Source organism: Trachemys scripta, chromosome 5, assembly GCF_013100865.1.
Source record: "Trachemys scripta elegans isolate TJP31775 chromosome 5, CAS_Tse_1.0, whole genome shotgun sequence".
In the NCBI taxonomy this organism is placed as follows: Eukaryota; Metazoa; Chordata; order Testudines; family Emydidae; genus Trachemys; species Trachemys scripta.
This window is the reverse complement of record NC_048302.1, coordinates 56,983,855-57,011,267: the sequence shown is the minus strand read 5'-3', so window position 1 is coordinate 57,011,267 and position 27,413 is coordinate 56,983,855. Positions and strand designations below refer to the sequence as shown.

The following is a 27,413-nucleotide window of genomic DNA, read 5'->3' as shown; positions in this document are numbered from 1 at the left end:
TGCTCCGAGAATAACATTTGTTTTGAATTTTAGGAGGGCCTTTTGTGCTAATATTAAAGTGGTTTTAGTTATTTTAAGAAGGCAAACTCAAAAGTTATCATGTGCTATCTGTGTCCCTATATTGAAATGGGATCACTTTTAGTTTCTTCTTATTTTGAAATATTAGTTTGTGACTGTAGAACTTAATATTTTGGCATGTGTTTAAGGCTAATGGAGCTGAGCTGGCTCATATCTCAGCAATTTTTGGGTAGACCAATATCATTAAATAATTCACTTTTCTGCACCTCTAACCAGATCCGTTTCAGAGTATCCTTAGATCCTATAAGCTTTGGTAATTTAGAGTAAGGTTTAAAATAAAGTGTGAGAGGCCTTAACCGTTTCCAATATAACCCAGTCCCTGGATTTGTCTTCACTGGCAGAGTTACAGCGCTGGCAGGTACAGCACCGCTCAGAGAGCGCTGAAGGGAAACCACTGTTGTGTGTTTACACTGTCAGCTGCCTGCGCAATAGCGTGTTCACACTTGCGGCCCTTGCAGCGGTATTTGGCACTCCGGGCATCTACCCAACAGAGCATTTCTTCCTTTTCTGCCGCTAAGAGTTGTGGGAAGGCAGAGGGGGTCACGGGGCATCCTGGGTCCTGAGTGCCTAAGGAAAAATACAATATGAATGACAAACCATTCTGTTACCTAAAGGCTCAGCATCTTTTGTTCTCATTTGGCTATTGGGCAGAATACAGTTCCATTTCATCTTAGAAAACCTCGTTAATGGACTAACTTCACACACAATCAATGCTTGTTAGAAAATCCTTTAAGTATAAAAACCTTCCCTTGTTAAGGTATGTTTATTCGACTGGCTAGGTGATTTGAGACTCCAGCTTCACGAACGCTGAAGAGGCTATTCAAATAGGCTATTCAAATAGCTACCCACTATGTATTTCTGTGATCTCTTGAGGGAGAGAAGTATTTTATTTGGATGCTGTGGCAGGGTGGACTCACCCCTACCTACTTTCTAGCCCACAATTGGAGACTACCTTCTGGTAAAACACCTCATGCAATTTATTTTAGTGCTCTTTGCCACCACTTTCACAGACTATGTAGCCTCATCCCAGCAGTAACATGGAGCCTTCAGCACCTGAGGCAAGAGGCCTTTTATGACTCTGGCTCTACAAGTATACCTCACTCTCTCTCATACGTCCTTCCAGTGCCTCTTGTACCAGCTGGGCTAATAAATTAATGAGTGGCTTTTAACTCCTGCCAGCCCATTCCTGTCTATCAACTGGGAGCTGTTGTGTAGTCAGGTGTGCTCTGGGGCAACTAATTGGCTCACCTGCTGTTGACCAGCACTTTGTCACAGCAGCTGTATTTGTGGCCCACCACAATATCATCACTGGCTGTTAAAAAACAACAAAGAGTCTGGTGGCACCTTAAAGACTAACAGATTTATTTGGGCATAAGCTTTCGTGAGTAAAAACCTCACTTCTTCGGATGTTATAATCCAGGTGAAAAAAGGAATGCTCCCAAAGTGAGTAAACAATTAGATAAGCAGACAATTATTTTGCCTATTCAAACTCTGTAAGGGATTGTAAAATTCCAGGAGTAAATTGACAAAAGCATAAAATGACACCAGTCTGTCAATTTTAACAGTCACTAAGCAGTATTGGAAGCTCCTAAGCACAAAGCAGTCTTTAAATTTCGTAACTTGGAAGTAACACATTTCCTCCTCTTCAGCAGGAGATACAGTGTTGTGAAAAGATGAAAAGAATGCATCTGCCCAGTAATGCATTAAGCTCTTTGGGTGAATATTTATCCTTGAGGCAGTTCCAAGTGCTTGCTGATCATTAGAGATCTTCCAGTTATCATGAGAAATGCATATTCTATAGCTTGTCAAAGAGCTAAACAATGAACTACAACCACCTTTAAAAAAAAATGTAGGTAACCGTCTACATATGCCAAGTATCAGAGGGGTACAAAAACAACGAGGAGTCCGGTGGCATCTTAAAGACTAACAGATTTATTTGGACATAAGCTTTCATGCTTTAAGGTGCCACTGGACTCCTCATTGTTCTTCTACATATGGTGTAAATAGAAAGAGGAAACAATGAAAATTTGAGCCTGTCTCATGTCCAGCACCTTGCTCTGGTTTAGCGCTCTGTCCATGAATGACAATAATCCCAGAAATGACAGAGCTGCAGGTAGGGTGACCAGACAGCAAGTGTGGAAAAATTGGGGTGGGGGTAATAGGAGCCTATATAAGAAAAGGACTCAAAAATTGGGACTGTCCCTATAAAATCAGGACATCTGGTCTCCCTAGCTGCAGATCAGTTCTGTCTACATTACAATATTGCATCATTTCAAGGTTAAGCATTGCAGATTAGTGTTTCTAGTACTATTTTGTTCTTTAAAGCTTTTTTTATTGTGTCCACACTAATAAACTTTGCCAAAGTAAATGAATAAAATGCATCCACACACCATTTATTCTGTACCAATGTACGGGGGGCATCTATTGTGTAATTCCCATCACAGTTCTTGCAGCAGGTGCACAGATGAAGGCACATACCTGGCAACATATTATGTATATTATAGCAGGAGTTGGTACCAACATCCTATATTTAGATTGCCTAACACTTTGCATCAGAAAAGATATTTGAGAATCTCTAACATGTCAGTGTTTGCAGATGGCTTTTTGAATTCTGTACCTTGTATTGTCAGATAATTGAACATTCTAATATAAGGGTGGGCCCACACTACGACCAATATGGCAATGCTGCAAACCCTGGGGACTAGGCAGCCTTTCCAGGATACGGTGAGAGAGAGAGCCGGGCCAGCCTCCACACAATATACCCCTTTAGAATCAGCACAGGGGCCCATTGGCCCCTACTCTATTCTCTAGGGGCACCACTTGGGGAAGGAGCTCTATCTATCTCCTGAAGGGGAAAAAGAAAGAGGGAGAAACAGCCCAGGCTCCTCATACCACACCCTAGACCAGGGGTGGGCAAACTTTTTGGCCCGAGGGCCACATCTGGCTATGGAAATTGTATGGTGGGCCATGAATGCTCACAAAATTTGGGGTTGGGATGTGGGAGGGAGTGCAGGCTCCGGCTGGGGGTGCAGGCTCTGGGGTGAGGCTGAGGATGAGGGTTTGGGGGTGCAGAAAGGTGCTCTGGACTGGGACCAAGAGGTTCAGAGAGTGGGAGGGGGATCAGGGCTGGGGCAGGGGGTTGGGGCACAGGAGGGGATCAGGGTGCAGGCTCCAGGCGGCACTTACCTCAAGCAGTTCCCGGAAGCAGCGGCATGTCCTCCCTCTGGCTGCTATGCAGAGGTGTGGCCAGGTGGCTCACTGCACTGCCCCGTTCGCAGGCACTGCCCCTGCAGCTTCCATTGCCTAAGATTCCCAGCCAATGGGAGCTGTGGGGGCAGCGTTTGGGACAGAGTGCAGAGCCCCCTGGCTGCCCCTACGCGTAGGAGCCAGAGGGGGGACATGCCGCTGCTTCCGGGAGTTGTGCGGAGCCCCAGCACATGTGGAGTGGGGCAAGCCCCAGACCTCGCTCCCTGGCAGGAGCTCAAGGGCCGGATTAAAACATCTGAAGGACCGGAAGCGGCCCCCGGGCCATAGTTTGCCCACCCCTGCCCTAAACCCAGCATATGATCCCAGCAGCCTGTTTCTCCCTTTGGATAATAGCCTTTTCCTGCTGCCAGCAAATGTACTTAGCCCTGTACCCTGAGCTGTACTGAAGGTTCGGAACTCAAATCCTAGTGGTGATGCATAATGGGGAGGCTGCTACCGTAGAATTTGTTTTTACTGTTTTTCTGTTTTAAAACCCTAAGGAATTACATTACACACACACACACACACACACAATTTTAAAAGAATGTTATTAAAGTTGCAAAGTGAAGCACTTGAAAGTTAGAAATCCCAGAATTAAGGTTGCCCATGCCTGGTGATACACTACCAAGAAGTATCTGATCAGATTAAAAATGTGCTTTCAGGTAATACCAATGCAAAGTGTCTCACATGTTTTTACAAATGTATGATTTTGTACTTTGAATAAAACATTGGGTGATGGTGTCGCTTAAAAACAAGCTTTGTTACGTACATTTCATAGGGTACATTTATTTTCTTGAAATGTCACCCTAACTTTGATACACATACACATTATTGTATTTGAAAGATGAAATCTCTGCTTTTATGGGGTATCAAAACAGTGTAAATCACTTTAGTCATCCTCAGGAATAGCTTATAAAGCATTGCAGGAATCGATTCAAGGTGTAGAAACTTCAAAGCAACTTTACAAAAAATTGATCTGATCTTTAAAAAGTTTTACAAAGTTTTCAGAAGCCTGATGAAGCTTTCACATAATATGATATATTGTCTATTTCTGAGATGAGTAACTCCAACAATAAATACTTCAAAACATAATTCTATACACAAGGATGAAAAATTTCGAAAGTTCCTAAGTGATTTAGGAGCCTATATCTCATTGAAATTCAATGGGACTTAAGTGCCTGACTCGTTTTTGAAAATGGGACTATGAACTCCTGAAAATCTCTTAGGAACACCTGAAGATCCCTAGTTCTTATTGGAATGAAGCAAATTAGAAGTTTCTAGGCTAAGCCATTTTAGTGATGTGTCGACAAAGTAACATTAAAGAATTAAAAATGTAACTTCCCCTCCTCCATTTTTAAACCCATGTCAGAAACTATTTCTCCAATTCACCTTGTGTTTTGCCAAAAAATTATCCTCTCACACCCAAGACATATATATGACAAAAGAATTGCACAGGGCCATATTTTGTGAGAAATTTGAAGGGTGGAGGGAGGACAGGAGACAAAAATCAGCAAAACTTGTTAAAACCTGAACTATAGAGGATACCATCTCTGTAAAACACAAGAAGAAATACAGAGAGGGATGAGTTTATTGCACATGCCAGGGATTCCTTGCATCCCTCAGTGCCCCCTCAGGTTCCCATCCCCCACTGGAGTTGCAGCGATCAGAGCCTCATTTGCCCCCAATTGCTGGCCAGGGGTTGTGTGCATACCCCTATTGGCTGCCATTCCCCCCACTCCCCCATTATTATTCATCTTTCTGTCTGGGAAACAAATAATTCAGCATGTGAATATTTTAAACTATTGGGAGGATTAGCAGAGATGAGCAGGGGTATAGTTATGTTGGAAGGTGTTAATGGATACCATCAACCAGTTCTTTGATCTATAGACAATTGCAGAGGCTGTGCTAAAGAGCTTGAAGCTATGGCTGTGCTAAAAAGCTGGTGTGGGCTTCATGTGTGCCCCATTTTGCATATTTTAATTTTCTGATTTCCCCAAAAATCAAAAGGATTCTGGCCATAGATGCCTAAAACATTCCCTGAAATTTTGGAATTGATTGGATTGGATGTGGCATTCAATGTTAGCATGTTACAGACAAACAACAAAGTGTCATCAAGTTGACTGTAAGGCCTTCATGAGATCAGCCAGTAAACTCTGAAGACAAAAAATTTATCAAATGCTTTACTTATGAATCATATATTAGATTTTATTTCTTAAAAAGAGATAGGGCCAGTTTCTGCACTCATTTGTACTAGTGTAAAACTGGAGTCACTGCTGAGATCACAGTTGATTGGTAGTGCCCACTCAAAGCTTTGTCTACACATACCAACCTAATTTCCTTCTTGATGGGATTACTGGCCTAGTGGATAGAGGGGAAGCAGTAGACATGATGCATCTTGATTTTAGTCAAGTTTTTGACATAGTCCCACATGACATTCTCATAAGCAATTAGGGAAATGTGGTCTAGATTAAACTACTATAAGGCAGTGGTTTTCAAACTGCAGGTTGCGACCCAGTACTGGGTCACGGAATGCAAGGCACTGCATCGTTGTGGCTCTGGTCAGCGCCGCTGACCTGGCTGCCAAAAGTCCGTCGGTGCTGCCCGGCTAAGGCAGGCTAGTCCCTACCTCTTCTGACACTGTGCAGCACTCCGGAAATAGCCAGCAGGTCCAGCTGCTACGCGGGGGGCCATGGGGCTGCCCCAGCCCTGAACCCCCTCCTGCACCCCAAGCCCTCATCCCTGGCCCCAGCCCAGAGCCTGCACCTCCAGCCCAGGGCCCTGACCCCCTCCTGCACCCCAAACTCCTGCCCCAGTCCAGAGCCCCCTCCCACATTCTGAAACCCTCATTCCTGGCCCCACCCCACAGCCCTCACCCCAACCCTCTGCCCCAGCCCTTAGCCCTTCCCACACCCTAAACCCCTCATCCCCTGCTCCGTTGGGTTGTGGGCATCAACAATTTTCTTCAACTGGGTTGCCAGAAAAAAAGTCTGAAAACTTGCTATAAGTTGGATGTACAACTGGTTGAAAAATCCTTCTCAAGTAGTAGTAATCAATGCTTCACTTGTTAAACTGAGAGGGTGTTTCTATTGAAGTGGGGTTAGTCTAGGGTCCGTACTATTCAGTATTTTCTTTCATGACTTAGAGTGGAGAGTATGCTTATAAAATTTGCAGATGACACCAAGCTGAGAGGGATAGCTAGCACTTTGGAGGCCAGGATTAGCATTCAAAATGACCTTGACAAAGTGGAGAATTGGTCTGACTGCAACAAGATGAAATTCTATAAAGATAAGTGCTAAGTACTACATCTAAAGAAGGAAAATGAAATGCACAACTGCAAACTGGTGAATAATTGGTTAGGTGGTGGTACTATTGAAAAGGATCTGGGGGATTTTAGTGGATCACAAATTGAATGAGTCAGTAATGTTAGGGTTACCATATTTTAATTTTTAAAAAGGAGGACACTCCATGGAGCCCTGGCCCTGCCCCAACTCCACCCCTTCCCAGCCCCGCCCCAACTCTGCCCCCTCCCCTGAATGCTCCGCCCCCTGCTCCTCCCCCTCCCCTGCTTCCCGCGAATCAAATGTTTGTGGGAAGCCTGAAACAGAGAGGCAGCAGGTAAGCTGGGGCTGGGGTGGGGTGCGGCACGGCCCAGTCCAGCCCACCTGGCCGAGTGGCTCCCTCCGGTGGCCGGCCGGCTGGCTGGCCCAGGCCAAGAGGCTCTGGACCCGGCGTCTCCCACCCGGCTCGGCTTGGGGCCTGGGGTGCCGCCCCCGGCCGAGCACCTGCACCGCCGGCTCCGCACCGCGCCGCCGGCCCCCTGCCGAGCACCGCGCCGGGCCCTCCCTCCCTATTTTCCCGGACATGTCCGGCTTTTTGGGATTTCCCCCCGGACGGGGATTTGAGGCCCAAGAAGCCGGACATGTCTGGGAAAATCCGGACGTATGGTAACCCTAGTAATGTGAGGCAGTTGCAAAAAAGGCTAATAACATTCTGGGGTATATTAACAGGAGTGTTGTATGTAAGGCCCTGGAGGTAGTTGTCACTCTGTATTCAGCATGGATGAAGGCCTCAGCTGAAGTACTGTGTCCAGTTCGAGTCACTACACTTTAGCAAAGATATGGAGAGAGTCCAGAGAACAATAAAAATGATAAATGATTTAGAAAACTTGACTTATGAGTAAAGTTTAAAAAAACTGGGCATGTTTGGTCTTGAGAAAAGAAAACTGAGGGGGAACCTGATAAGTCTTCAAATTTGTGAAGGGCTGTTAAAAGGAGGACAGAGATCAATTGTCTCCCTGTCCACTGAAGATAAAACAAGAAGTAATGCGATTAATCTGCAGCAAGGGAGATTTAGGTTAGACATTAAGAAAAACTTTCTATCAGGGTAGTTAAACTCTGTAATAGGCTTCCAAGGGAGGTTGTGAAATCGCCATGACTGAAGGTTTTTAAAAACAGAGTGGACGAACACCTGTCAGGTATGGTCTAAGTTTACCTGGTCCTGCCTTAACATGGGGGGCTGGACTTGATGGCTTCTTGAGGCCTCTTCCAGCCCTACATTTCTATGATTCTATAGTCTTTGTACTGATGTAACTCATAGTAAAACAAAAACAGGCAACAAAAAAAATCATACCACACCAAAAGAGTTACACTAATACAAAAACTATAGAAACTCTTTTGGTTAGCACAGTGTGATTTCTCCCCCCCCCACCCCGTTTTTGTTTTACCAAAAGAGTTATACTGGTGTAACTCCTAATGTGGACACAGTTATAGCTTATTAGCCTTTCTGTAAGGGAATAAGCTGTACTGGTAAAAATGCATCTGAACTAGGGGTTGTACAACTTTTACTATCCTATTATAGTTAAAGTAGTACAAGTTTTATATGTACATAGATGTTGTTTTTGGAAGGTAATTCCCATTATCACACTTTTTGAATGTAGACTCCATTCTACCTAATTTTCTATTATTTTTTGGCTTCTGGGATTTAGAAACGACTAATAGCTTTCTAACAAGATATAGGGTATCATGTCTCCTAAGCACTATAGGTAGGGCCCTACCAAATTCACCATTCACTTTGGTCAGTTTCATGATTTCAGATGTTCATCTGAAATTTCACAGTGTTGTAACTGTGGGGGTCCTGATCCAAAATGGGATGGGGGGGGGGGGCGGAAGGTCCCAAAGCTGTTGCAGGGGGGTTGCAGGATTGCCATACTCTATGCTGCCTTCAAAGCCCAGTTCTGAAAGCAGCAACTGCGCAGTTTCCTGCAACTGGTGAAGGCTTCCAGAGTGGAAATAGGTCCAGTCTCCCCAGTGCTGCTGGGAGCACCCCAAGCGGGGCTCCTAGCTGATAGTCAGGGCCAGTGGTGGATTAATGCATGGGCCCATGGGCATGGGCTCGGGCCCAGGGACCCTGGACAATTTGAAAAATGGGTGCCTCAGCCCTGGCAGGAGCCACAGGGTGGAAGCCTCGAGCCCCAGCAGGCGCTGTGGGGGCTGACACCCTGAGCTCAGGTGCCCTGAGTCCCAGCAGGAGCCGCAGGGGCTGAAGCCCCAAACCCGGGCAGGAGCCACAGAGGAGGGGGAGAGATGGTGGCAGAAGCCCCGGAACTTGAGCATCCGGAGTCCAGGCAGGAGTGGGAGGAGGAAGGAGCTGTGGGTAGGTGGCAGTAGCCCCCAGCCCAGGCACCGCCAGCCCCAGGAAGAGTTGCGGGGAGTGGCAGCCTGGGTCCCAGCTCTGGGGCTACTGCAGCAAAGAAGCGCAAATGGTACACCCTCACTTCTGCATGAAACGGACCAAAGTGAACGGTGAATTTGGTAGGGCCCTATCTATAGTGCTTTCAGATTAGTTTTACATCTATATCAGAAAATGAATGATTGTTTGGTTATTTCATTTACCAAAGGTAAGTGAAGCAGATATTTGTGAAGTCATTTGGAGGAGAACTATCTCCAATTCAACAGGTTATTAATATTTGGAGGATTTTCTTGCCATGCTGTATTAGGAGAAGAACATCACCAGACAGACATTTAATTTGTTTTATTTAACTAAAACAACAATGTTATGTATTCTGGATTTTTTTTCTTCAACAGTAAACATAATATTTTAACAAAACAAGCATATGAATTTTTGAATTTAGTTAATGACCGGTTGCAGGGTAGCAGCCGTGTTAGTTTGTATCCTCAAAAAGAACAGGAGTACTTGTGGCACCTTAGAGACTAACAAATTTATTAGAGCATAAGCTTTCGTGGGCTACAACCCACTTCTTCGGATGCATATAGAGTGAAACATATATTGAGGAGAAATATATACACACATACAGAGAGCATGAACAGGTGGGAGTTGTCTTACCAACTCTGAGAGGCCAATTAAGTAAGAGAAAAAAACTTTTGAAGTGATAATCAAGGTAGCTCAGTACAGACAGTTTGATAAGAAGCAAGTGTGAGAATACTTACAAGGGGAGATAGATTCAATGTTTGTAATGGCTCAGCCATTCGCAGTCCTTATTTAATTCTGAGTTGATTGTGTCTAGTTTGCATATCAATTCCAGCTCAGCAGTCTCTCCTTGGAATCTGTTTTTGAAGTTTTTCTGTTTTAAGATAGCCACCCGCAGATCTGTCATAGAATGACCAGACAGGTTAAAGTGTTCTCCCACTGGTTTTTGAGTATTTTGATTCCTGATGTCAGATTTGTGTCCATTAATTCTTTTGCCTAGAGACTGTCCGGTTTGGTCAATGTACATGGCAGAGGGGCATTGCTGGCACATGATGGCATATATCACATTGGTAGATGTGCAGGTGAACGAGCCCCTGATGGTATGGCTGATGTGATTAGGTCCTATGATGATGTCACTTGAATAGATATGTGGACAGAGTTGGCATCGGGGTTTGTTACAAGGATAGGTTCCTGGGTTAGTGGTTTTGTTCAGTGATGTGTGGTTGCTGGTGAGTATTTGCTTTAGGTTGGGGGGTTGTCTGTAAGCGAGGACAGGTCTGTCTCCCAAGATCTGTGAGAGTAAAGGATCATCTTTCAGGATAGGTTGTAGATCTCTGATGATGCGCTGGAGAGGTTTTAGTTGGGGGCTGAAGGTGACAGCTAGTGGTGTTCTGTTATTTTCTTTGTTGGGCCTGTCTTGTAGGAGGTGACTTCTGGGTACTCGTCTGGCTCTGTCAATCTGTTTTTTCACTTCAGCAGGTGGGTATTGTAGTTTTAAGAATGCTTGATAGAGATCTTGTAGGTGCTTGTCTCTATCCGAGGGATTGGAGCAAATGCGGTTATATCTTAGAGCTTGGCTGTAGACAATGGATCGTGTGGTGTGTCCTGGATGGAAGCTGGAGGCATGTAGGTAAGTGTAGCGGTCAGTAGGTTTCCGGTATAGGGTGGTATTTATGTGACCATCGCTTATTAGCACAGTAGTGTCCAGGAAATGGACCGCTTGTGTGGATTGATCTAGGCTGAGGTTGATGGTGGGATGGAAATTATTGAAATCATGGTGGAATTCCTCAAGGGCTTCTTTTCCATGGGTCCAGATGATGAAGATGTCATCAATGTAGCGCAAGTAGAGTAGGGGTGTTAGGGGACGAGAGCTAAGGAAGCGTTGTTCTAAGTCAGCCATAAAAATGTTGGCATATTGTGGGGCCATGCGCGTACCAAACAACAAAAAAACAAACAAACAAACGACTGTACCCATAGCAGTGCCGCTGACTTGAAGGTATATATTGTCCTCAAATGTGAAATAGTTGTGGGTGAGGACAAAGTCACAGAGTTCAGCCATCAGGTTAGCTGTGACATTATCGGGGATACTGTTCCTGATAGCTTGTAGTCCATCTTTGTGTGGAATGTTGGTGTAGAGGGCTTCTACGTCTATAGTGGCCAGGATGGTGTTTTCTGGAAGATCACCGATGGATTGTAGTTTCCTCAGGAAGTCAGTGGTGTCTCGAAGATAGCTAGGAGTGCTGGTAGCGTAGGGTCTGAGGAGAGAGTCTACATAACCAGACAAGCCTGATGTTAGGGTGCCAGTGCCTGAGATGATGGGGCGTCCAGGATTTCCAGGTTTATGGATCTTGGGTAGCAAATAGAAACAGAAAAACTTCAAAAACAGACTCCAACGAGAGACTGCTGAGCTGGAATTGATATGCAAACTAGACACAATCAACAAAGGATTGAATAAGGACTGGGAATGGCTGAGCCATTACAAACATTGAATCTATCTCCCCTTGTAAGTATTCTCACACTTGCTTCTTATCAAACTGTCTGTACTGAGCTACCTTGATTATCACTTCAAAAGTTTTTTTTCTCTTACTTAATTGGCCTCTCAGAGTTGGTAAGACAACTCCCACCTGTTCATGCTCTCTGTATGTGTGTATATATTTCTCCTCAATATATGTTTCACTCTATATGCATCCGAAGAAGTGGGTTGTAGCCCACGAAAGCTTATGCTCTAATAAATTTGTTAGTCTCTAAGGTGCCACAAGTACTCCTGTTCTTTTTGAATTTAGTTAAACATTCAAGTTTTTTAAAATCAGGTTTGTTTTAGTTAAAATTGTTTTTAACTAAAATAGTTAAATGAAATATTAGCAAAAAAACAAACAAACAAACGACTGTCATCCAGGTCAACATGAGAAACTTAAAATATTGGTTTCTGCAGCTAACTCAGTTGTCTTCACCTTCATTTTCCTGTTTGTCCATAGTCTGGAAAAGAAAAACAAGCTTTCCTGCTTTTTCGGGTCCCAAACTATTTCTCAATTTGGAATGAATTAGTCCAAAGGAAGAAAATATTCATTCTGCACCAGCAGAAGAAGCAACTGCTGTTAAAAGTGAGATTATCACTTCAACAGTCTCTGAATCCAAGTGGTTAAGTTCACTATGTGACTTTTTTAAAACATCATCAGCAAACATATATTTCTTGAATAGTTCACCCTTAGCTCTGAACTTTATTATAGTTGGCATAATGGATGGATGATTGCTGGATGTCCATGTCATAGCCAACTCCTCTTCTTCAGCAGTTCAGGTTTGACCCTGGTACTGAGTACTGAGAGTATTTGCAAGAAAATGAACTGGAGATAATACTTGTCCCACTCGTTTTTTTTAATGCTTGTAATTTAACCCTGTCATTGCATATTTCTCTTTTTAAGATCTCACTCAGTTCCTTCCAAATTTCAACAGCATCAGCAATAGAACAGCTATTTCCCTGCATTTTGTTCAAGGCTACAGAAATTGGCTTCAGGGTACTCAGCATGTGTTCAACATTTCTCTTAAGCCCAATGTTGAGAAATTTGGCTGTAGGGTGACCAGATGTCCCGATTTTATAGGGACAGTCCCAATTTTGGGGTCTTTTTCTTATGTAGGCTCCTATTACCCCCCACCCCCATCCCGATTTTTCACACTTGCTGTCTGGTGACCCTATCTGGCTGTGACAGTGCCATCTATTTTTTCATGATTTTGTCCACACACTGTCATCAGATTAGGCCAGTTCTTGATATAGTGCTCAAAACAGTCCACTACTGAGTTCCATTGCACGTCTTGTGGGAGAGTTAGCTTGGTTCCTCCCACTTTTTTCAGAGCAGTTGCTGCATAGTGATTGTTACGGAAGTATTTTGCAATTTCAACAACATTTGCCTTTATTTCTGAAACACTGAAGTCTTTGGCTAGGAGGTGCATCAAGAGAGCACTGCAACCGTATGTTATTAGCTTGGGACTCTCTTCTAAATAATTTCTTCTCATCTTGGATACATTTGCAGCATTGTCTGTGACCAAGCTGAGTACTAGATATTTGAATTTTTTTTCACAGTTTGTTATAGCTTTTACTGCTACTTCTTGTAAGCATTCTGCGATGTGTGCATTTCCTGATGTATCAATTGTTTCTGTAAGGAAGACATCCCCTTCTTCTGTTGTCACACAAGCACATACAACAGGATCATCGTGGACATTGCTCCACCCATCAAGACTCAGGTTAACAATTTCACCCTCTAGACCTTTTGCACACTGCTCAATTTCTCTTTCATACACTTTATCCAGCAATTTGCCTGTGACATCTGCTCTGTTGGATGGACTGAACCATGTTAATGAAGTGTGGGTTCTCAATCATACGGAAAGGAGAGTTTGTTGCATAAACAAACTGGGCAATTTTTTTCATCAAATACCTCTTTTTGTAATCTGCTGGTTGTTATCACATACTTACCTATAGTTGTTTCTGGATGAAGGAGATTTTGTTTTCCTTTTTGCTACAGGTGATACACTGTGGCTATGTAACATACATGATGTGACTGAAACACTATCATAGGCAGATAGCCATCATTTTCTATAGTTTCAGAGTTATCTTGAAGGTGGATAGTCTTCAGAATCCTGTATGTTGAGGATGGATTCTCCTAAACAAAATAAGTCGTTGCAGTTATTTAATTATTATTACTATACTGCTCATTTAGTATTACTCATTGCATTCTCTGTATCAGAGGGGTAGCCGTGTTAGTCTGGATCTGTAAAAAGCAACAACGAGTCCTGTGGCACCTTATAGACTAACAGACATATTGGAGCATAAGCTTTTGTGGGTGAATACCCACTTCGTCAGACGCAGCGGGTATTCACCCGCGAAAGCTTATGCTCCAATACGCCTGTTAGTCTATAAGGTGCCACAGTACTCTTTGTTACTTATTGCATTCACTGACACTCAGTACTTCTTTAAAGGTGAAATTGTAAAAGGAAGATCAGCCTATTTCAGCTATTTATTTTTTATCACAACTGCATCTAAAATAGAGTAACAACTATATTTTTTGCTCAAACATGAGAATTCAAGAATAGTCCAGAAGGAAGATAGGCAGTCCTTAAGAAAGAAGTATGAAATAGAAAAGTTTACTAACCTGAAGATACTGCATGTTCAGACATGTTCCTTTCATCATCTTCAATGCAGCTTCCTCCTGAGAAGGAACACGTCTCATGATGTTGTTTCATCCGGGCACCCAGGCCTTGCATTTCTTTGTTGCACTGTTTGCATTTTGCATGCATGCCTGTCTTACCCACAAGTAGAGGAACTTCATTAAAATATTCCCAAACTGGGTCTCTCTTATGGCCTGCTCCCATTATAGATTTTCCCTTCTAGTGAGAGAATGGTAAGGTAGATCTCAAATCAATGAAGGCTACACTCAGAAAGACCTCAAGACTTCTGGAATATGCTGCTCCAACAGTTTCACTTTTGTTTCTACTGCCTGTCCCTCCCTTCTCATGTTTATCTCCAGATTTCTTCTTGTCCAGATCTATTCCACCCCCAACAATCTTGTATACATTGAACTTTTTGAAACTTTGGACTGTTAGAAAAAGGTAAGGGATTGACTCTGTGTACACAAATCTGCAGCGGGACAATAGGGTTGAAGACTGTTATTTCTCACCTCTATATATCATTTATTTATTTATTTTAAAACATTTTTGCTGTTAACAAGCATGTTATCTCTGGAGACACAAATCCATAGTTTGAGAACTGCAAAACTAAGCATCTATGATGGTATCTTCTAGACTGAGCACTGAATCCCATTGGGTAGATAGAAAGATTAACCTAAATAATCTATACAGAAGCCCCTGGAACCCCATAAGATTGGGTCCCTAATTCATGAACTATTGGCACTCATTTACAAATCTTTTCTTAAACATTACATGAATATATTGTCTCATACTATAGAATTAGAATTTATAATCCCTATTCCATGATGAGATATCTTTGAGCTATAATGTATCTTAATTAAAACTATCTTTAGGTTTTTTCCTCAAAAAGCATTTTATCGAAAAAAATCCGATTTAAATAAAAAAAATCCATTTTTAAAAAAATCATTGATTTTTATCCACCCTGCTTAATACACAGGCTTCCCCTTTAAGCCTGGGATCATTCTCCTCAATTCGTGTCTTTTGTCTTCCTCAATTCTTGTTGCTTACCGCATAGGTGGGGGAGGAGAAGGGCAAAGGTATGATGCCACTACCCTCTATTTTATGTCCTCAGTCTGTGTGCCTGAAAAACACTAGCCCAGACAGAATCATAGAATATCAGGGTTGGAAGGGACCTCAGGAAGTCATCTAGTCCAACCTCCTTCTCAAAGAAGGACCAATCCCCAACTAAATCATCCCAGACAGGGCTTTGACAAGCCTGACCATAAAAACCTCTAAGGAAGGAGATTTCACCACCTCCCTAGGTAACCTATTCCAGTGCTTCACCACCCTTCTAGTAAAAAGCAACAGAGGGTCCTGTGGCACCTTTAAGACTAACAGAAATATTGGGAGCATAAGCTTTCGTGGGTAAGAACCTCACTTCTTGCATCTGAAGAAGTGAGGTTCTTACCCACGAAAGCTTATGCTCCCAATACTTCTGTTAGTCTTAAAGGTGCCACAGGACTCTCTGTTGCTTTTTACAGATTCAGACTAACACGGCTACCCCTCTGATACTTGACACCCTCCTAGTGAAAAAGTTTTCCCTAATATCCAACCTAAACCTCCCCCACTGCAAATTGAGACCATTACTCCTTGTTCTGTCATCTGCTACCACTGAGAACAGTCTAGATCCATCCTCTTTGGAACTCCCTTTCAGGTAGTTGTAAGCAGCTATCAAATCCGCCTTCATTCTTCTCTTCTGCAGACTAAACAATCCCAGTTCCCTCAGCCTCTCCTCATAAGCAGTGGCGTAGCCAGGTTCTAAAAGGAGGGGGAATAAAAAAGGCGCTCCTCCTCCGCCCACTCCGCGTCCCCCACCCCGGCTGGCTCCTTCGGCCGCACCGCCCCTTCCCATTCCCCCCTCATTGGCTCCTCTGGCCACGGCTGCGGGCCGCGCTGCCCCCCCCCACCCCCGCTCCTCCGGCCTCTCCCCGTCCCTTCTTCGTGGCCGCACCGGAGCAAGTAAACCCTCCTGGTGCAGACCAGCTGGGGGGCGCATGGCAATGCTGGCTGGCTGCTGAGCGGGCCCGGAGACGGCGGCGCGGGGCCCTTGTTCTGGGGAAACTCGGGGAAAAGTTACCCCACCTGTTCGCCTGCGTCCTGGGAGCTGCTCCGCCGCCCCGCACGCTCGTGAGTTACCGCTGGCGCCTGGCACTGCCCGCTGTGGGAGGGGGTAGTCCCCAAGGGCTGAGGCTGCTGGGGGTGGGGATGGGCGCTAGTGACCCCCCTCTGCCTGCCCGGGGTGGGCCTCGCTCAGTGCACACCGTGCTGGTGCTCTAGTTGCCAGGCTGGGTGGCCCTGTCCAGCGAGAGAGCCCGCAGCAGGCTCCGGCCGGGCGATGCCAAGAGGCTGAGGCTGGCTGGGTGCCCCGCTAGAGGGGGACGGTGGCAGCCGCTTTGCCCCAGGCTGGGGACTGATCCGCTTCTCTGCCCTCCCCGCAGGGAGGTTTCGCCACTGAGTCACCGTTACCTCGCCCAGCAAGGAGAAGCTGGTAGTGCTCGCTGCCTGGCTCTGGCAGAGGAGGAAGTGGCTGCGGCCCGCCGCCCCCCCCTGGCCGCTGGCCGCGCAGCGGGCGCCCCCGCTCCCCCCCCCCCCCCACTCCTCTGGCTGCACCTGCCGGCCGTGCTGCAAGCCACCATGCTGTGCCCCCTCTCACTCCTCCGGCCGCGGCTGCTGGGCGTGGCCGGAGGAGCAAAACATGGTGGCCAATGCCCCCCCCCCATTGGCTGCCGCTGGCTGTGCTTCGGCCTGCCATGCTGCGCCCCCCCCAGCTCCTCTGGCTGTGCCGCTCCCTCCCCATGGCTCCTCTGGGTGTGCTGCACCCCTTGCCTGCAGGAGCCCAGCGCCGGCCCGGCAAGCCAAGCTTCAGAGCTGAGCTTGGGCCCCGCCCGCTGGCGCCATGGTAACCCCTAACTAAGGTGCTGCTTTTAGAAAATGTGCTGAGGGGAAGCGGCTGCTTCCCCTGCACCCCACTAGCTACGGTACTGCTCATAAGTCATGTGCTCCAACCACCTAATCGTTTTTGTTGCCCTCCACTGGACTCTTTCCAATTTTTCCACATCCTTCTTGTAGTGTGGGGCCCAAAACTGGACACAGTACTCCAGATGAGGCCTCACCAATGTTGAATAGAGGGCAATGATCATATCCCTCGATCTGCTGGCAATGCCCCTACTTATACAGCCCAAAATGCCGTTAGCCTTCTTGGCAACAAGAGCACACTGTCTACTCGTATCCAGCTTCTCATCCACTGTAACCCCCAGGTCCGTCTCTGCAGAACTGCTGCCTAGCCATTCGGTCCTAGTCTGTAGCAGTGCATGGGATTCTTCCGTCTTAAGTGCAGGACTCCGCATTTGTCCTTATTGAACCTCATCAGATTTCTTTTGGCCCAATTCTTTAATTTGTTTAGGTCCTTCTGTATCCTATCCCTACCCTCCAGCGTATCTACCACTCCTCCCAGTTTAGTGTCATCTGCAAACTTGTCGATGGTGCAGTCCACACTATCCTCCAGATCATTGATGAAGATATTGAACAAAACCGGCCCCAGGACCGACCCTTGGGGCATGCCACTTGATACATGTCCAGGGGGCTTTGCTGACTCACAATGTAGAGCAATCCCTCATTGTGTTATGCTTGTGTAGCCCTCTTACCGCATTGTAAATCCCCTTGTTTACAACTCCCCAGCTGATTAATGGTCGCTTAACACCCTCTTGGGGTTCATCACCACTCTTGTTGTCACTGGGGAATTAGCAGTAGAGACTCTCAAACTTACAACATATTTCAGTAACAACCATACAGCAAAATCTCATAACTTCATACACACTAATGATCTACATATTTGGACAGAACGATGGGTTTCAGCAAATCATGACTTTTCATATGTTCTCTTACATGGCATGTTTTCTATAAAATGTATCATATTTTTGGGGCCTCAATCCTGTATGCTGCCCTTTGTGAGCCAGGGATTCACTTGCAGGGGACAGCACAAACATTGGGGCTTCATTTTGTTCAGAATTTTTTAGAATCAGCTTTTTATTCTGTGCTCACAAATCAGATAGCTAGAGATGTAAATGGTATCAGTTGGGCCTGAGGTTATTTGTAACAGTAAAATTCTGCCCAGAATTGCAAAATTATAGAAACAAAATTGGAAACTAGGGTAAAGCCGTTTTTGAAATTAAAACCTTTGTGACTGAGTCTCTTGCTGCAAATGATGTTAAACAGAGCTTATTTACTTCTCAATGAGCCTATAACCTCAAGAAGTGTAGTGTTTTTTTTATTTTTATGCTACTTAGAAGTAGTACATTCCCTTGATGGTGTGTGTGTTTTTTATTATTATTTTTTTTATTTTATTTTATTTTATTTTTTAAATAAAGCTCAGTCTAGAAGTATGGTGGATGATGTTCTTTCTCTATTTTAAGCAGTAAATAAAATATGTTTAAAAACAACTGTACCATTTCCTGTTTCAACAAAGAATGAAAGGGAGAAGGGATTTGCATTAACTTCCTGAATGACAGCATTCCAGTTGTGGGGACTGGCCATGGAAAATCTGCCAATCAGAAGTGGGCTCTGGAGGAAAGCTCTGGTGCTGTTGTTTACATATTCTTTGACTCTTTTTCTCCGCTGTTGCTGGCACATTCACGTTCATGTTGTACCAACTTGGAATGTCCTGTCGGTGTATTCCTGTTAAATGGCTGCATAAATGGCAGGGAAACTGGGATCCCAGCAACAGATGGCAAGTAGACTAAGTGGGAACCTCTGCCCCTGAATAGCCACAGGTAAGGTGGTTACCTGGGAAATTTTAAGGATGGAATGAGCAAGTCTTTCTTTGTGTATATGAGCAACTCCTTTTGTGGCTCCGGTTTGACACATTACATTTGATTCTAGCTAGCAAACTGAGCAGGGTGGGGTGTGATGAAATGGAGAGCAAAGTATAGCAGAAATTTAACAGATGATGTGCTGCAGGGCTATGAGAATCAGAGCTGAGCGCCTGTAAACTGAACATGAGTTGGATGTGGAAATAAGTGTAATATAAATCAGTTTTACTGACAAACTTCAGCAAGATAGAATCAAATGCAAACCCATGCAGAAATGGGAGAGGGAAACACTTTTCCACTGTGCATTCATTACTCAAGATAACTGACACAAATATTTTCTGTTTGTCTGTGTTCTACCAGAAAGCAAATTGTTGCTCAAATACAAGATTTTAAATCTCAAAATACATTCCAAAATACATGTCAAATGGACAGGAGGATCTTCACGGATATCTGTGTTTCTTAGGGTTAGACAGGCTTTTTAGTAAACCAACAGTTTACTAATACAAATAAGGGAGCTTTGATCCTAAAGGGCGCACACAGAATGTAAGAGGCAAAATAACTGTGATGAGTAGGGATATAATCCGTTAGAACATGCTTCTAATTATAAATTGGATCCCGTATTATAAATAAATCAAGAAAGCTCTAACTTTGGAATATGTGTATCTCAATAGTATGTGAATCTCATTTACTTTTCTTTCAAAGAGTTCAAGTATCTTTAGTATATTCAAGTCTATTAGATAAAATATTTGCCATGCTTGAATGATAATTCTAACTCTTTACTTTAGACAGGTTAGCTCTATTTGTTTTTAATGTAATATATTCATTTTTTTGCATCATAAGAATATTTGAAAAGTAAAATAAGTGAAAATTCGTATTTTAAAATTGCCTGTGGGTCTGTATAAGAAACAAATATATGCACTTTTCAGTACAATTTAGCTAAGTCCTTGACTGCACCTAATAGACTTTATTTAAATTTTGCTGCTCAATTTCATTAGACTTCCTCCGCCAATACTCCTCTGAATAAACAAAGCCCTGACTGAGAACATAAAAGAACTCCACACCTAAAACTGCAAGGAAAGCAAAGAGTTAATGATAGAGCAGCACTGAATTCAGTGTATTTGCAGATGTTGCAACAACTGACGTTTGATTTTTTTTTTCCCCCCCTCCATCCTGTCAGGGAACTCTGCCAGCTATGAATCATGGAATGATTTTTTTGCGCTGAGTAATCCGTGGTTTTTCTTTTTCTCTCCTCTCCCCGCCCCCCCTTTTCGCTTTTCTTTCTTAAACTAAAGTCCTTTTCATTTTAGCAAGGAGCTGGATAAACCATAGATAAAAGAATAAGCATGCAAAAGGATGTGTTTTGAGGAGGGGAATTTAACAAACATTTCCAGTTATTTTATCTTTGCAAACCAATTAAATGCAGTCAAACAGTCCTGTAAAAGAAAGAATCCAGCTTCTATTTTTGAATAGTCCCTTTATAATATTTAATAGTATGGTGTGAAAGTTGTTTCAGATCTTTGTACAAGTGTTGCTACAGAACATTAACATTTTTGTGCTGATAATATGTTTCCTCTCTTCTCAGATCGCTCTGAAAGAAATAAACCAGACTATCGTTCCTCAGGGTAAGAACTCTATTCCTATGTTTATTTCTCAACTCCCTCCCCCTTTTTTTTTTTTTTTTTTTTTTTTTTTACCCCTTTGATGGTGTGGGTTAGGGAGTTTAGCTAACCTACTCCTTCAGTAATAGCAAGAAAGCAATAAAATTCACTTTGGAATAAAATTAGCTATTTTATTTTTCTAATAGCAGGTTTTCCCTATTGTCTTTTGTACTTCAAACACAAAATTGCAAAAGGCTTGTTTATGAAATACATACTGGGTTGTTTGATAAAACTATGACTTAAAGAAAGAAAGGCCACAGCAATAAATTGTTAATGCTGAAACAGTGACTTCAGCTTCCATAAGTTTCTGAGTGTTTGCTTCTGTGTCAGGAATAAGAACTCTCAGTTCAGACACATGAGCATCCAAATATTACCAGAGCTTAGATGCCAGCACACCTAAAAGTTAGTGAGCTGGAAAAGGATTATGGATATTACAGATTCATAGATTTCAAGGCCAGAAGGGACCATTGTGATCATCTAGTTTGACTTCCTGTATAACACTGGCTATAGAACTTTCCCAAAAATAATTCCTGGAGTATGTCTTTTAGAAAAACATCTAATCTTGATTTAAAAATTGCCAATGATGGAGAATTCACCACAACCCTTGGTCAATTGTTCCGATGGTTAATTACCCTAACTGTTAAATTCAGACTGGAAAGGAGGTGTAATTTTGTATCTGGCTTCAACTTCTAGCCACTGGATCATACTATAACTTTCTCTGCTAGATTGAACAACGCATTACTGCATATTTGCTCCCCATGTAGGTACAACAGACTGTAATCAAGTCACCCTTTAACCTTCTCTTTGTTAATCTAAATAGATTGAGCTCTTTATGACGGTCACTATAAGGCATGTTTTCTAATCCTTTAATCATTTTTGTGGCTCTTCTTGGAACCGTCTACAATTTATCAACATCCTTCTTATACAAAAGATTGTATTGATTCAGAATTCCCATTAGTGATAGGCAGGGCTATGATTTTGTTATGGAGGTCATGATGGTCACAGAAATCATGATTTTGAATTAGGTCCATCTGTGCAGGGGCAGATGGGCCAAACTGGAGTGGCATTATGACCCTGTGCACTAGGTCACAACGCCAATCAAATTTGGCCTGTTTGACTCTTCATTTCCATCTCTGAAGGGGTGGACAGGCCAAACCTGAGCTGCGCTGCAACCTTGTTCAGTAGGCTGCAATGCCCAGAATGGGAAGCTAGGCCCAGCACTGTGAGACTGGAGCTATTGTTACGGAGTGAATACAGTGTTGGCTCGCTCTCCAACTCCACCACCCAGGCCTCACCTTTCAGCACCTCCCATTCCAGGATCTGTCTTTCCATCACTTTAACCCACACCTGCTATGAAATTTACTTAAAAAGTTCTGTGCCCAAATTGTAGTCTTAGTGACAGGCCATAAACTCTCAAACCATTAGATTCTGATAAAACCCTGAAAAGTCTGATGCCCCTGAAGTTTATCTGAATCTTCTCTGAATTTTCCTCTTTTCTCCCCCCCCCCATCCATTTTCCATTGTTATCTTTGGCAGCTTTATTTTTTAAATTTCTGCCTACCACCTTATCTCCAACTCCCTCTCCTGAACTCCCTTTTGCTACCAGAGAGTAAATGGAGCAGTTGAGGATAATGACACTTGAAACAAAGCTAAATTCTTTTGAGCCTGTCAGCTACAACTGCTGTCTCGTGTCTCCTTCCTTCAGTTCTATTCTAGACTCTGTCCAATCTGGTTTCTGTCTCCCATGCTCCAATAATACAGTTCTTCCCTAAGTTTCTAATGATCTATTCTTTGCTAAATTTTTGGCAAGTTGTCTGTTCTCATCCTCCTTCACCAGTTGGTTGCTGAGGCCAGGACTTACTCCTAAGGCACGGACATGACACTGAACACAGTTTGTCCCAGTCTGCATTGACTGTAAAGTTTTAGATGGCACCATGTCACGGAAGTCACTTGTCCACAGCTCTTTTCAAACGTGATAAATAGAACTTGTTGACATTTTTCTGACGGAACAGTTTTCCATCAGAAAATGCTAGTTTGATGGAATCAAAGTGTTTTGCTGTCAGGCAGGCTGGCTGGCAAAGCTTGCCTGCCTGCTTTGCTGATTTCCTGCTAGCCCACCTGCCAGCCAAGTAGGCTGGCAGGAAATCAGACATACTGTCTGTTCTGCCTGCTTCCTGGCTGCATGCCTAGTTGGCAAAAGGGTGGGGTTCCCAGATTGCTGTGGGCACTAAGCCAGGCAGGCTAGAAAGCTTTCCTGCTCCCAGCAGACAGGCAGGTGAGCTCTACAACTGTATGGATGGCTTACTGACTGCCCACCTCACCAAAATGACATATATCATTTGTATATTATACCAATTACAGCAGTAACTTTACCATTACTAATCGTCATTTTTTTTATTTTATAATTTAAAAATAATTCTTAAACCCTAATATAAAAATAATATAAATACAATATTATATTTTTTGTAATCTAAAAGCTGAAATATTTTGACTATATTATGACAGACATAGATTGGTATAGAAATTGAAACATTCTGATTTTTATATTCTGTTATAAATTTATAATATAGATAATGACATTAAAAATCATATCAGTAATGTTGGAATGAAATTATTTCAACCTTGTCAAAACAAAAATGTTTCTTTTTTTTCCTCAAATGAAATTTTGGAATTCCAGTTCTGAAGGATATTTTGAAGTTTTGGTTTTCTTGTTCCAATTTGGATTGAAGAAAAATTTGAAAAGTTTGAATTTTGAACGGGATGGAAATTCCTAATGACTGGCCCTAATAAGAACATAAGAATGCCCATGTTGTCAGTCCAGTGGTCCATCTAGCCCATATCCTGTCTTCTGACCATGGCTAATGCCAGGTGCTTCAGAGGGAATGAGTAGAACAGGTAATCATCAAGTGATCTATCCCCATGATCTCCATCCGTGATATAATCTTGTTTAAACCTGCCCTCATTTTGATGAGTAACATCTTCAGAATTTTCACCTGCAAAACACAGATAAATTAACTGTTTTAATTGCCCACGCATCTCCATCTTTCAGTTTTAAATTCTTCTCCCATTTTCTGTGTGGTTATGAGTTTTCCTTTGTATGCATTTTAATTCAGATCTGATGAACAGCAGCCATTTTTCACAATGATCACATAAACATTGATAGAATTAGAGACTTTCCATAAAATTTGCTGTTTTCCCCCAAAACAATATAAGACCTTGAGTGCACTGTGGTTTAAGCTGCTTTAGAAACTACATCTCAGTTTTATGAGAAGTTTCTAATATTGTAAGAAAAACTGCTTTTGCTCGAGCTAGTTGGGAAACTCCTGCTAACCTACTCCTGTCATTCCAGACACAGTCCGATTCCCAATGATATCGACATACCCTCTGACTCCCTCTCCACTTCATTAGTTACCATGCCACTTTCCTCCTACTCTTCCTTTCGAGATAAGGCCTACAGAAAAAGAGGGACGTTTTTGTAAGGACAGTGTTTTTAGCCAGGCTATTCTGCCTCTTCCTTTGTGCCTGTGTTAGTCCCACTAGTCCAGCTGGCATGCTGTACCAGTTAGTGTAAAGGGCTGGGGAGAATTCTCCTGACCTACGAACTGAGGAAAGCAGCCATAGGCTGTCTTCTAAGGACCTCCCTCACAGGCTCTGGTATAAGGGATGAAGCTAGGGATAGGCAGGGCCACAGCACATGGTATTGTGGTGACTCTGGGCAGCAGTGTGGCTATAATATGGACATCTCTTTGGGGCTGTCTGAGTTTTGTGGCCCCCAGAGCCCTTTGGGAGGGCAAAAAGGTGGCTTCTTAGTCACTTATTTCCTTCCCTTCCCCTGGGCTGCAAGTTCTGTGCTGCATCTCTTAGGACTGCAACACAAAATCTCACCCAGAGAGTCTTTGCTGGTGGACTGAGAATTAAATAGTTTGAAAAGACAGCAGGGATTGGAAGGGGAAGTGGTCCACAAATGCTTGCCTTTTAGTTCCCCAGAACAAAATGTTTGACAGTAGCTGGTCAAACCAGAATCCATTATAATCCCCAAATTTCAAAACTTGTAAAACTGGTTGTTTTATAAATACCTTGGTTGATGACTTGCTGAAATTTTAATTGCTATAGATAAACTTTTAAAAAAAGATGCTACATGAACTAGAAAATAAATATGCTATTTTAAAACACTGTTTTGAATACCTCTTCAAGTCCTTAAGGTTCACATTTAATTATTTTCTGCAGCAGAAATAAGGCCCCTAACATGAATCTTGGAGAACACATCAAGATGAGCGAGGAGGGCAGGGACAAAGACATTTCCTGTCTCCAACCAGAATCATAAGTAACATATTCAAATTTACTTCAGTGTCAGTAGTCAAGTCCACTTTAAAAGCAAACACAAAACACAGTGGAATTGCTCAGGTCTAGTGTAGATTGCCCAAAATGAATAGAGTATGTTGTTCTGTAAAAAAAACTGTGGATAAAAATTAGGCACTTGGACCCAGTCTAATACACACATGTTAAGCATATTAGTTAAAAGCCTGACCTCAATTTTTCCTGGATCAGATTCAGTTATTAATTTTGTGTCCTTGTAAAACTTGCTTTTTCTGTTAATTTTCAGTTTTTAACGTGATTTTTCAGGAACAATTATTGATTATAGAAAGCACTGATGACTGAAACTAAGTTTAGATTTAATAGTGAGTATGTTGGATATTTATATAAGTTCTTAGAAAGATATATTTACCTGGTCATCAGTGAGCACCCTAGTGCCCTTCACTGCCTCTTGGATTCAGCAGTTATCTTACTGTTCTCCTTAAAAGCTGTAATACAAAATGCAAACACACACATCCTTGATTTTAAGCACATGAGCAGCTTCACTGAAGGGACTGCTCATGTATTTCTAGGTAAGCTTGTGTCTAAGTGTTTGTAGGATCGGGGTTTAAGGGCCCATGCACAGTGGACCGGCAACTGAGTAAAGGTACAGTGCCCAAACACAGCTCCAGCTAAACCTAGAGTAGAACATAGTTTTAGAACTTCTAACACATCTTGACTGCATTCACAATGGCTGGTGTGTAAGAAACTGGTTTAGATGGAACTGTTTAAACTGCATTTAATACCATTACCTAAACGTATATGATGAAGCCATAGATTATCCAGGGATGGTTCTTGATTTTGTGGAATCATCCAGTACTAGATGTGATTTGGTATGGATAGGAACAGAATCAGATCTTGGGATATGGGGGAGGTACTGGCGGAAGTAGTGTTTGGAGGAAATGATATTGGAATCTGGGAGACTGCTAGGAACGCAGTGAAATTGTGGCAAGAATATGGAAAAGACTTTTCAAGGATGAAGATGGATAGCAGGAGGTGGTGCTGAGTATACACAAAATGACCATGTTCATTTATGGCAGTCATTTTTGCAATTCTATATCTAGCTTTTTGAGCTTGAAAACTGGTACACTAGATCTCAAGATCTTATCTATTTTGAAAGACAGTATTGCAGCTGAAACATGAGAGAAATGGTGACATGAAAGGAAATTTGAAGGAGGATACTTGAGAATGTAGGGGCTTTTTTGTCAGACAGTTTTAAAAAACTTTTTAAAAACACATTTAACTCCAATGCCTAATGAACACTTGGGAGAACAAATTTTTGTTAGTTATTCGTTCTCCCCACCATTCCATCCCAATCTCCTCAGTTACAGTCTCAGAGCTCATAGCATACATTACTGAGATACTCAGGAGAACAGGAAAATATGAATTGACATTCTTGATAGTTCTTAGGTAAAAAATGGGAAAATACACCTTTTTTCCTCCTTTTTGACAAAAACTTTTCATGCCATCTTTATTCATCATAAAGAATTTTTTTAAAAGGACGAGCTTAAAAAAACAAATCTCTTGTGAGTCATCTTTGAGCTGGAGCAGTTTTAGAAAAATTTACAATGCTATTAGAAAAAGAGGGCTTCCATTCTTCCCTAACCACCATATTTTTCTCTTCATTTTTAAGGAGAGTTTTTCTTGCATATCTTTAATTCTGGATAAAATTGTTCCGAAATATCAAGTCTCTTCTCTAAATCTCTCAGACTGTAGCAGTTAGATATAGCACATTATCATTCTGCTCTGCATTAATATGCAACAGATAAAATAGTTAAATCTACAGCATATCAACCTTTCTTATAACAGAAAACCACCGTACTAGAACACTGTTATAAGTCAGTGTCTCCTGCTTTGAAAGTAACCATATGCACTTTGCCTTAAAATGGATGTAGTTGCAAGAGATTAAGGATGAGCAAATCAAATAGTAAATTATTTTGTCTGAATTACTGTAAATATTGGACATATTTGGCCAGAAAATGGCTTCTTCCTCACTCCCTCCCTATCTCTATCTTTGGAGGATGCCCTATGGCTGATCCCTTGGTCATTCTGGGTGCATTCAATTGGTCACCTCCCCAATCTTGCATGTGGGAGTGGCTAGCAAGGTAGGTCTGCTCATCCCAACAGTGAGGAGCTATCGTATAGGGAAGCAGGTCATTTGCGTGTTCCACTTTCGGCAGAGGATGTACCTGAAAGACTCCATCGGTTACAGAAAGCTGACCCCTCCCACTAAAGATGGCCAGGCTAGGATGAGATCGGGTACCTCAGGGCCCGTGGTTTTACTAATTCAGTTTTCTGCTTTATTTCCTAAATATTAGTATCCTCAAAGATCCTACTATTCATTCTCTGAATCCAAATAATGAGCAGT

At 42.8% G+C, this 27,413-nt stretch overlaps 1 protein-coding gene across 2 annotated transcripts in view; it reads left to right on the top strand.

Annotated features, from left to right (window-relative positions):
- Positions 1 to 27,413, top strand: part of SH3D19 (SH3 domain containing 19) — a 137,636-nt gene that overhangs the window by 7,324 nt on the left and 102,899 nt on the right. For both annotated transcript variants that reach the window (XM_034772942.1, XM_034772941.1), the window contains exon 2: positions 20,617 to 20,656. In XM_034772942.1, coding sequence (XP_034628833.1) covers positions 20,617 to 20,656 — 40 coding nt within the window. The remainder of the gene's footprint in view (positions 1 to 20,616; positions 20,657 to 27,413) is intronic.